The following is an 11,993-nucleotide window of genomic DNA, read 5'->3' on the forward strand; positions in this document are numbered from 1 at the left end:
TCGGTCCAAAAAGACGAAGTAGTCTCGACTGATGCTCCAGTTTCTTTTATTTTTCTCTCCACTTTGTTCGCACCATAAGCACCTGGTGCACCGTGAAAACTAGACAATTTTACATACAAAAATGTTATGAGCAAACAAAATTATACATTCATAAAGTAAATAACATAAAATATTCAATAACAATACACTATGTAATCACCTTATTCCGCCGACCAAGGGTGCTAAACAATGTGACCTGGTCTGCAGCTTTAACGGACACTCTGAGAAAATGTATAATGGGCGCCATTAGACAAACAAAAGGCAGGCAAAACGTGCTTAAAACAAAGGAATAGAGCACCTAATGTGACACTATATTAACAAAATATTTGTTATATGTTAAATAAAAATTACCTTGAACGATTTTGGATTTATCATTTATCTCTTCACTCGCCTCTAGAACTTTCCCTTTTGCCGTCTTGTGCAACGTACGGCTGCAACGAGCGGTGGCTCCCGCATTCTGAAGCTCTGGCCTTTCTCCTCATTACTTCTACTTCGTGCAGATAAACTAGGGAAGCCTGCGCAACGTCGCCACCCTATGGCGCTTATGGGAATTGCACGAAATAATGATACAGAATGAACAAGCAGACATATATGGATAATTAAATTCAAAACAAATTAACCTTTGAACTTTTAAAGATTATATTAAATTATATTACATTGGAATGCAGATTAGCTGCATTTACACTCCCACCAAATCCTGCTTTGAACAATTTAAATGCTTCATGCAGGATTTTAAACTCTAATCTGCAACTGATTTTACCTTGTACTTTTACGCTAATAAGTGTGAGTGAGGTAACAGTTCTATTCGCTCTCGAGGAGAAGCACTAACTTTTGAATTCGCCTCTCTATAATCGAAGGTTCGGATGAATGATCCCAAATTCTCAATTTGTGCTCTCCAGTTTGGGTCTTAGCTCTTCTAGCTAATCCATCACTTCATTGAATAGCTTCGACCACTCTTCCTAGTAGCCATTGGTTTCTTGTGAGATTTTCATCATCCATTTGGAGATTGCCACGGGGTTTGAACGATTCCTGTCTAGTCGTGAGCTTCATGAGGCGGTCCCTTCGTTTTCTGCCTTGCGCAGAGAGTTGGATGAGCTTGGCCACAAGTCTGCCCCAACAATAACCCAGAGCCCATTGGGCCATCTGGGTTTGTCCTCGTCTTTGATGGCAGGTCTTGATATGGTAGTGGGCAAGAATCAGCTTGATGACATTGCTGTCCTTTGGAAGGATGATGGGGCATTTTCGTTCCAGACTCAGTGTTGACTTCTTTAACCTTCCACCATCACAGAGTAGATTTCTCCGCAGGATTGGGTCGAGACGGGAAAGAGCTCTCGAGCTTAGTAGATATTCTCCTCTCTGGATCATCTTCAGCTCCTTGGGAAAAGCTTGCTGCTGGAGGAGCTTGAGGATGATTTTAGCAGCTCTTTCTGTATCTGTGACAGTCACCAGCTCTCTGTGTGGTTCTTTGGACTCTAGTCTCTTGATTCTTGTGACTACTTTCAAGAGTTTCATCAACAAAGAGATCCGACTTAGACGGTTGAGGAGGTTGACACTATCGTTGGACTTAGTATTACATGCTAGAGCTACCTTAACTTCTGAGTCACCGCAGCCTTTGCAGCTGGCATCGGCAAAGTGATGCAGTCCTGTTCTAATGATGGCACTAAAGTTCTGTGGGTGATAGCATTGTGGAATTACAACTTCTTGTAGCTTCTCGAGACAGAGTTTCCACTTCTCCCACCGTGATCTGAAGTCATTTGGGAGTGGGTCGGACTTCAGCTTCCTCTTCCGACATTGAAGTGGGATGGTGGCAAGCTTCTTGTTGTTTGAAAGAGATGATGGAGAATAATTTTTGAAAGGTAGAAGCATCTCTAAGTGTCTATCCTTCTGCCTAATTTTCTTGCTGAGGAACTGTCCTAAGTTAACATCTTGCGACATATATTTCTCGCAGTTTCTCTCGCTAAAATCTAGCTCAAGGGCTTTCAATTCATCCATGACTGGTGAGGTTGGGATTTCTTTTACAGCAATTCTGTGGACGTAGCTGGTCCTTCCTTGTTTTTCATGATGCAGATTGGATGGTCCTACAATGCTCCAACCGAGCTCTGTCCGCTGTGCAAACGGTTTGTCTCCTCCACCTATGACAGATTCAATTGGGGCTAGTGCTGCTGGGCAGTTTGATCCAATTAGCAGTCCTACCTCACAATCTTGGAGTGTCGGTATCTGGTTTGTCAAATGCTGTAGGTGACACCACTGCTGGGCTGTCTCTTTTGTCGGGATGTATGACTTATCCACAGGAATAAAGCTCCGTGAGAAGGCTTGGTTTATTTGGATAGGCTTTCCGGAAAGGAGTGCTCGAACCTGCAGCCCACTGACACACTTACTTGGTAAGACAGTGTCAATGGCTGTCATGGTGCTAAGTTTTAACGTCGCTGGTTGGGCTGACTCTACATTCAAGTTGTCGAGCAGATCTTCTAGGATAAAGGTTGCGTCGCTCTGCTGGTCGAGTATAGCATAGGTAAGAACTTCTCGCTGAGGCTCTAGTGATGATGACACCAAAACCGGGACTATGCTGGAGGTGGCAGGTACGTACTGTACTGAGGTGTGAGAGTGCACCACGTGGGCTTCTTGACCAAGAGCTTTGTCTGCAGGAGGTGTGTCGTTCGTTATCTCTCTTGTTGTCCTTTGCTTCCTCTCTTCATGCAGGCATGTGGGGTGTCGCCCATGACAGACGCTGCAGATATGTCGCCTTTGACAATTTTTGCTGGTGTGCCCCTTCCTCAAGCATCCGAAACAAAGGTTGTTCTCCTGTATGAAAGCCCTTTTTTCTTCTAAGCTCTTTGATGCGAAGGTTGGGCACCAAACAATACCATGACTTTCATTTTTACAAGCGGCGCATGGTGGTTTTGGCTTAAATGTCTCTTGGGTCTGTTTTATGGGTTCCTTTATCTGTGCAGTTGTACTAAGGGCTCTGGTCCTCTGTGGTGTTCTCGTCTCGTTAGCCTTTGCATTCATGAAGAAGGGAGCGGTGATGGGGTTACAGACAATCCGGACCTCTTTGTTCAGGAAGTCTATGAAGTGCGCCAGATCTGGATAACTGTTTGACTTGTCTAGCTCTTCCACGACGACTCTGCTCCATTTTCGCACAATCCACTCTGGTAATTTTTGGAGTAGTTTCTGGTTCTCCTCACAGTCATTTAGGATTGATAGTCCTTTGACATGAGGTAGAGCAGCTGCACAACCTTGCAGAAAGTCTGTGAAATCTCTCAGGGATATTGGATCGGTAGCGCTGATCTTCGGCCATTTGGAAAGTTTGTCTCTGAAGGCCTTTTGCACTATAAATGGGTTACCATACCTTTCTTCTAGAACCTTCCAAGCTCCCTGGTATCCATCTTCTGAGGTCCTGTAGAAGAACCCTTCCACTGCCTTTAGAGCCTCTCCAGAGAGATAGGTTTTTAGGTAAAACATTTTCTCTGCTATAGGTATAGGTTTTTGGTCAATGAGTGCCATGAAGGTTGTCTTACAGTCGACATACCTGATAGGATCACCAGTAAATTTTGTTGGTTCGGGCACAGGTAGGCGGTTTATACTGAGAGAGCTCGCGATGGCCTGAGCTAGGCTGATGGCCTCCACAGGTGTAGCTTTTTGAGAGGGTGCTTGTTGAGGTTGGAAGGACGTTGCATTTGGGTTTAGCGTGTGATTCATCTCTTGGTGAGCTGTATTTAATTCAAATTCTCTTTCGTAATCACTTCCAAAACTGTCATACGCTTTTACCCGCGCTGCTGCTACCTGGACTTCCTTCTCTGCTTGTATCCGAGCTAGCTTTGTTCGTTCCTGTTCTAGCTTCTTGTGCCTCTCAGCTCTTTTCCTCTCAACTTCAGCTAACCTGGCTGCTTCCTCTACCTTTATTGCTGCCTCTGCCACCTTCAATTCACTTTCTAGTTGAATGATCTTTGCTTGTTGAGCCTGGATGTCTTCGATTGCTTTAGCCTGTTCCCTTTTAGCAGCAAGCTCTGCTTCTGCCTCTAAACGCTGACTAGAATGAGATGAGTTGAAACTTGGCTGGCTTTCAGATTGGTCTGAAATTACAGTCTCAGTCTCTGTACGACCAAAAACAGATCCATACTCCTCTTTATTTAGCACCATTCTTACCCGTTGTTTCTCTAGCTCTTCATTATATCTTTCACGTGGCTGCATTCGCATATTGACAAGGGTGGTTATCTCTTCAGTTAAATTGTTGCAGGCGTCCATTTTGTTGGCGATCATAGGTGTCGTAGCATGGTTACGCTTGATGGGTTCATATTGTTGACATACTGTTCTGTGTCTTATTTCAATTTCCCTTTCGATATGGCCTAGGTCTTCAGGAGAGCACAAGGATTTTAGTGTCGCTCTACTTTGTTTTGCTGTCTGCTTCCAGGAGTCATATGCCTTAATGAAGGCCTTCTCTCGTTTTTGGGTCTCTTGATGGAGGAATTCTCGACCTTTCTCAGTTAGAGTGCGTTGGCGTCCATCAGGCCTTTCTTGACAAACATCTGAGTTTTGACTAACTATACTGGTACTGGGCATCTCTAATCCCCTTTCAATTGCAGTCTCTAAACTGGGGTCAAATTCGCTCTGTTGTAGAGATTGGGTTGCCTCTTCCTCGTGGAGCGACATACTGTTGCTATGCCTAGCTGTTTTTTACGAGCAACACTAAAACTGACCGGACAATTAATCAACAATATGTTATTAAACACGTTAATGTTCTTAGTAAGAACCGAACCAGGTCAAAATATATGACTATAAGTTTTGAGCGCTTAATTATAAGCTTATTACACTTCTACAACCCTTTGATGCCGAGAAATTATCAAAAATATGGAATAATGTGGCAAGTTATCTCAAGCAATAATCAAATGCAATCACAATATTATACCCTTGAAGTGCTATAACATTTTCTAAACAGAAAAATATTTTAAATATTTACATTGGTCACTTCAAATATGACATGAGATATAACAACTGCTAAGTAGATGTGTTGAGTCAATACGTGAAAGAGGGATTCTTAAAACGATCCATCAATAAAGTCTCTCAAACTCAACATGAAGGTGAAGTTGAATCTTCTTCCAGTGTTACTTTATATTGTGTGGCAATAAGACCAGGAGTTCATTTGTGATGCTGCAGTTGAACAATGTCACCTGATCACTGGACTGGCTTCAAGAGATGTCTTCGTTGACTTAGCTGAGACGTGGATGCGATAAGTTTTCACTGTAGCTGCCCCTCGGTCCAAAAAGACGAAGTAGTCTCGACTGATGCTCCAGTTTCTTTTATTTTTCTCTCCACTTTGTTCGCACCATAAGCACCTGGTGCACCGTGAAAACTAGACAATTTTACATACAAAAATGTTATGAGCAAACAAAATTATACATTCATAAAGTAAATAACATAAAATATTCAATAACAATACACTATGTAATCACCTTATTCCGCCGACCAAGGGTGCTAAACAATGTGACCTGGTCTGCAGCTTTAACGGACACTCTGAGAAAATGTATAATGGGCGCCATTAGACAAACAAAAGGCAGGCAAAACGTGCTTAAAACAAAGGAATAGAGCACCTAATGTGACACTATATTAACAAAATATTTGTTATATGTTAAATAAAAATTACCTTGAACGATTTTGGATTTATCATTTATCTCTTCACTCGCCTCTAGAACTTTCCCTTTTGCCGTCTTGTGCAACGTACGGCTGCAACGAGCGGTGGCTCCCGCATTCTGAAGCTCTGGCCTTTCTCCTCATTACTTCTACTTCGTGCAGATAAACTAGGGAAGCCTGCGCAACGTTGCCACCCTATGGCGCTTATGGGAATTGCACGAAATAATGATACAGAATGAACAAGCAGACATATATGGATAATTAAATTCAAAACAAATTAACCTTTGAACTTTTAAAGATTATATTAAATTATATTACATTGGAATGCAGATTAGCTGCATTTACATTATTGACTTTTTTATCTTGAAATGGATGCATTTAGTTTGTGGCGCTTTCACGCCCACGTGAGGGCGCTCTCGCACTTGTTTACGTGACACGCCAGAAGAAGACGGACAGCTACGTAGCTCTGAGTGAGTGAGTGAGTGAGTGTGTGGGCGAGTTACAGCGAGAGAGAATAGACGGCTACGAACCTACTTTCATTGTTTATGCTTCTAAATCATCTCTACAGAGGCAACGCCTGCGTGTATCATCTTTTCTGTTGTTGTTGTGTGTTTTCCACCCGCGATCGGACACTTAGAGCCAGTTGTGTGGTTGTTTGAACGATGTGCTAATGATAGCGAACGCATGCTAACCTGTTTCTTATTACTAATAGTACTTAATTATCATTTATTTACGTTGATGCGAACCTGTTTTCTATCGAGGACCAAATTGATTCAGCAAATTATACGGACGTCCAGCATTGTCTTTTGGGAGTTCGCTGTATAGCGAGGACCGAGCTGTAGCGTAGGAAAGTATATTCACATTTCGTTGTTCATGCACTGTACACTGTATATTTATTTAGCATGTTGTTCTCTATTGTATTTTTATATTAAATTGCCTTTCAAGATGACATGTCTGTTCTATGTGTTGGATTTTATCAAGTAAATTTCCCCCAAAAATTCGACTTATACTCCGGTGCGACTTGTATATGTTTTTTTTCTCTTCGTTGGGCATTTTATGGCTGGATCGACTTATACTCAGGAGCGACTTGTAGTCCGAAAAATACGGTACATTTAGCACAAGCTAATGCATTATTTCATTAACTCAAGGAAGAAGATGAGTCGTATTTGTTGTTGTTTTCCTCTGATGAATCGGCGTCTTGGCGAGTAGAAGTGACAGTAGAGCGCAAACGGCGAAAGAGTAGGCTGTGTGACGTTGTCTGTGACGAAGCTCCGTGACCTGTTCAAGAAAAAGCTTTATTGAGTGCGCAAAAAAAAAAAAACTATTGGGTCGCATGCCTGAAAAATCCAAGAAATTGAACTACTTGTCAATATTTTTTAAAATACTTTTTTCAATGTTATATATATTTTTTCTTCACTATAATCTTTTCCATTTTTATGTAGATGTGTGTGCGAGAAGCTTGATTGCAGGTACGTATATACTTTTGATAAGGTGATGGGTACAACACCTAACTTCACAAAGAGATATCTTCCAAACCCTTTTTGTGTTATATATACACATTTTTTCTCACTATTTTCCACACTATATAGCCTGTTTTGACCATAGTATGTGTAAAGGCCAAAAACGACTATGACCATACCTGCTGTTTGTGTTGAATTGTCAAACATAAAACTATTCAATCTTATTTTTTTCTATTGAATGTTTATCCTAACAAGTTGAATAAATATTATCAAGCTTCAAAACGGTTGGTCGAGCATGTTTGGTTGTCAATGGCACGTCAACTTTACAAATTTTGAAAAAAGATTTTGGGATTTTTTTGTCTTTTTGGGTCCAAAATGTGGATTATAATTGGTCAGTGAAGGAAACAACAGTTTAGACATGAAGTTCAAGGTGTCCTGAAAAAAGGGACCCAATTTGGCCATTGTAAACAATTTTTTCTTTGAAATATAAAGGCAACATCAAATGCATGCAAATTCGGCCAAAATAGGCTTAGGTGTTAAAGGGTTAAAAAGTATCTGAACCTTTTGGAATTTCTCACATTTCTGCATAGAATCACCATCAAATGTGATCTGATCTATTTCAAAATCACACAGATGAAAAAACAGTCTCTGCTTCAACTAAAACCACCCAAACGTATAGGTTTTCATATATTAATGAGGATAGTATGCAAACAATGACATAAGGCGGGAAAATAAGTAATGAACCATCACATTTAATATTTTGTGGCCTCCCCTTTGGCAGCAATAACTTCAACTAGACGCTTCACGTAGCTGCAGAATACTGCTGTTGTTCAGTCAGATTCCTGGGATGTCTGTCATGAATCGCTGTATTTAGGTCATGCCACAGCATCTCAACGGGGTTCAAGTCTGGGCTTTGACTTGGCCACTCAAGAACGTGTATTTTGTTCTTCTGAAACTATTCTGAAGTTTACTTACTTCTATGTTTTGGATCAATGTGTTGTTGCAGCATCCATCCTCCCTTTAGCTTCAACTGTTTGACAGACGGCTTCAGGTTTTCCTGAAAAACATCCTGATCAAAGTTGGAATTCATTTTTCCATTAATGATGCAAGTTGTCCAGGCCCTGAGGCAGCAAAACAGCCCCAAATCACGATGCTCCCTCCACCACGCTTCTCGGTGGGGATGAGGCGTTGATGTCGGTGACCTGTTCCTTTTTTCCTCCACACATTATGTTGTGTGTTACTCCCAAACAATTCACCTTTGGTTTCATCACTCCTCAAAATATTATGCAAAAACATTTGTGGAGTGCCTTTTTGCGAACATTAAAGGAGCAACAATGCTCTCTGCTTGACAGTGTCAAGCCGCCACATGCAGGATAAACTGCGTATTGCCTTGCTGACCAATTTAGGATGAAGAAAATGGCTGAGTTGTTTGTATTCTGCAATTATGTTATTTTCTTTTGTTCTTTATGATTTTGCTTGCATTTGTTCAGCTTTGGTCAGGTTCGCACAGTGGTGGATGAAGTGCTCACTTTTTAAAGTAAAAGTACAGATACAGGGGCAAAAAAAATACTTAAGTAAAATTACATGTATCTAAGGATAAAATCTACTCAAGTAAAAGTACAAAAGTACTTGCTTTAGAATTTACTTTACAAATAAAAAGTAAAAGTACTTTCTTCCGATGCAAAGATGTGATATACAGTATGAGATCTGAGCCAATATGCAAAGAAAGAACCAGAAAATCCATTGATTGCTCAATTTTATTTAAAGCTCTTCAGAATGAAAAAAAAAAAAACAATTTAAATTGAATGCACGGTGAGAACAGAAGCTTAACAAGCTCAAAGTTTGGCTTAATGGCGGATTGCATGCAACTGTCAGGTGCATACTAGAGCATAAATCGGGAGTGGATTTTCACTCCTGTTCCAGAGAAGTGAGTCAAAAAATAAATCCCATCCCACTCCTGTACAGGGTGGGGCAGAGCAACTTGCTTATTTAAATCTGGCGCCCTGAAGCGATGGTTGCTCTGAGGATGGTAGGGATGAACTTATTTGAGAGGGTGGGGTTTAAAGTTTGGCTCTTAACGTGCGTTTTATTTATTTATTCTATTTTAGGTTTATTTTTTCAGGAACCACAGTGAGCATCATGAAGTGGATGAAGTAGGAACGTGCTTTCGCTGTTGAGGTATTGTTTTCAAGCGGTTGCTCAATCGTCACAACGCAACGTACATTCCGTAGACATTTCAATATTGCCTCCTGTGGTCATGTTCCTGGTCGGCAATCGATCTGGTTCAGTGTTGGCAGGAAACACTCATTGATTAGATTGACATAACGGTCTGATGTCACTGATACTGCCTGTTCGTTTTCTTAAAAAAAAAAACCATGGGCCAGTTATGCCAACTCGCGATAGTGCACACCAAACAGTTACACATAGTGCGTGTAGAGGACGTTGATGAAATTCTCTGGGGTTTTCAGGACTGCATTAGCTCATGTTTTGCTTATCTACAGATCCCAAAAGATGGAAGTGGCCTCATCACTAAAGAAAATAAGTGTGTCCTCAGGCAAGCCCAAAAGCGCCTCACATGCATTTCCACGCGCAATAAAATCGCATGGATCAAAGCAACACTCTGTAACTTTTCAGTTATGGTCGATTTCAGCGACGCCAGTGGACAAAGTAGTAGTGTTTTGCCTTAAGTAAATCTGCGTTTCCCATGAGGACCACCGCATACCCGCATAAAATCATTACGGTAATCAAAAATAAATCTCCCGTTTGCCTGCAGATGGATTTAAAGGGCAGCTGAAGAGGTTTTCAGATTTCGTTCTTGAGTGTTTTACCTGGTTGAATTGTATTAAATGCATCATTCGCTGTCTCAAAAAGTCACATAAAAAAAATAAAATAAAATAAATAATTGATGGCGTAGTTTTTAAGTTACGGCCATAGCAACACCTTAGCAACGAGGGACGCGCCGCCCTGCCGACCGCTACCTGATGACGTAACTTCCAGGGAGCCTCGCCACCACTCTGAACATGGAAGTATAGCACCACGCTATCCTCGCCATATATTGCAAACATTTTCTGGGTTTTACTCGCGAGATTCGTCATGCCATCTCAATGTGTAGCGATGAATTGCTCACAAGAAGACTCGAGACTCTATGAGTGGTCCAAAAAAACTTCTCCTGCAAAGGTTTGGACCGTTTTTGTGAGCATGCATACATGTCCCCGATCGGCTCATTGTTTTCATCATTTCAGCGACGACAGCTTTGAAAACCTACAACAATGCAACGTTGGTTTTACACGAACTAAGTAGACCCTTACTGGCTTTTCTGATTTTAAAATTTGATGCATTTCTGTTGATAAACAAGGGGAAATAAATCATACTGCCTGTTTGTTGAAGTGCGACATTTTTGTTGTTGTTGCTGTTGGCCTGTCATAAGTAGATAGGTTTGCTAACAGGTCGTCTACTCATGTGATTTTATTACTATATCAAAAGGTATTTTATTCAAATTCAAATGTCCCCAGCACCAAATAGGTCTGTGGCTAGTTATTTTTTGGCCTGTCACAGGGTAAATATAAAGTCTATATATAAAACAATCCACCTGCCAGGCTCTGATGTACCAAATATATCTCAATAAAACAATGACTATTGTACTACAGCATTAACATCAAGGTCTGCCTATTTGAAGAGGGAACACTAGCGTCAAATAGATGCTGCTTTGACTGGGGCAGTATTATTTGATCACCAAGAAATTATTAAAAATTATTAAATTAAAATTAGGATTCATACTGTATTTTCATGCTACTGTGATTTTTTTTTCAGGAAGCCAAACATAAAAAAATAAAGCTGCAGAAACGCTCAACACGACGAATAAAGCGTTGCAAGTCAGTCGCCACCCAGTTTCCCAAAATCAAAAGAGTGGGTCGAGTCAGATGATGAAAAGTGATGCGGAGTCCAGCGATGACGACAGAGGCCTCAGATGCTGAATTTCTTCAGATGACGATGACTTAGAAGAAATAAATTTAGCAAATTTTGATGAAATGAAATCATAAACTAGTCATATATACAGTACACATTTTTAAAAGAAAAATCTAGTTACCTTCATATTTATTAGTTATAATGATTTATCTTTGTATTGAGAAGACACTTAATGCTACAGAAAAGACTAAATACATTTTTCCACTCTAAACTGCTTGTCAGTCTTCTGCCATGATTATTTTTCAATGTTACGCTAGTTCGTTGCTATCCGAGCTTTGTGTTGGTTACTAAATTTGCGTTCTTTGTTTACTTGGTATAACTTAGCTTTCTATGTTGTGTCACAATCTGACAGTGAAAGCTGATGCTGATTCAACATAAATCTGGTATTGTTATTATTGTGGCCTATTGAATATTGTTTCAGAATGTAATATAATTTCAATGTATTATATACCAATAGAGTACATTTAACAGTCAACAAAATATGTCAATGTTGTTTACAATTTATGGTTTTTTTTTTTTAAATGTAATTCATGCCCCTGTCAGTGCTTCAGCCTCCTCAAGTTTGGCTCTCACGTGTGGGATCTCCTGACGACACAGGTATTCTCTTGGAAGGGTAATTACTTGAAGGTTTACGGCAACACCTGGAAAACAAAATCGTTTTGTCATTTATTTTGAAAAATCGATACCATAAATTATTTATTTAGCCACATTTGGGCTAGCTTCACCATATTTAGATGGGTAGGAGCTGTCCCATAACCTAATATCCAGTTTCAGCTATGTGGGGAGCATGGAAAATGTAGACAACCATGTAATCGCATTCTCTCAAATAGAAAAATCACGATGCTGGACATAGGCTTACCACTCTCCCGTTCGTGAAGTGTCGAGCTGTCAATTGGCGTC

The 11,993-nt window shown here is 40.5% G+C and overlaps 1 protein-coding gene across 4 annotated transcripts; it reads right to left on the bottom strand.

Annotated features, from left to right (window-relative positions):
* On the bottom strand, nucleotides 1-5,971 carry LOC130917030 (uncharacterized). Of its 4 annotated transcripts, XR_009063406.1 has the most exons (5): nucleotides 5,681-5,971; nucleotides 5,490-5,550; nucleotides 391-5,389; nucleotides 200-260; nucleotides 1-99 (listed from the first exon to the last, which is right to left on the bottom strand). XR_009063406.1 is itself a non-coding variant. In XM_057838078.1 (3 exons), exon 3 carries the CDS (start codon nucleotides 4,687-4,689, stop codon nucleotides 973-975), a length of 3,717 nt encoding a protein of 1,238 aa, XP_057694061.1. In that variant the 5' UTR covers nucleotides 4,690-5,389; nucleotides 5,490-5,550; nucleotides 5,681-5,971; the 3' UTR covers nucleotides 40-972. The 4 variants fall into 4 exon arrangements, 2 of the variants coding, with proteins under 2 accessions (XP_057694061.1, XP_057694062.1); XR_009063405.1 differs by having other exon boundaries at nucleotides 200-5,389; XM_057838078.1 differs by having other exon boundaries at nucleotides 40-5,389.
* Nucleotides 5,972-11,993: the final 6,022 nt, after the last annotated feature.

This window comes from Corythoichthys intestinalis, chromosome 6, assembly GCF_030265065.1.
Source record: "Corythoichthys intestinalis isolate RoL2023-P3 chromosome 6, ASM3026506v1, whole genome shotgun sequence".
NCBI lineage: Eukaryota > Metazoa > Chordata > Actinopteri > Syngnathiformes > Syngnathidae > Corythoichthys > Corythoichthys intestinalis.

Bases quoted from the DNA above. Each gene is read 5' to 3' on its own strand.
- LOC130917030 (XM_057838078.1), bottom strand. From the start codon at position 4,689: ATGTCGCTCCACGAGGAAGAGGCAACCCAATCTCTACAACAGAGCGAA.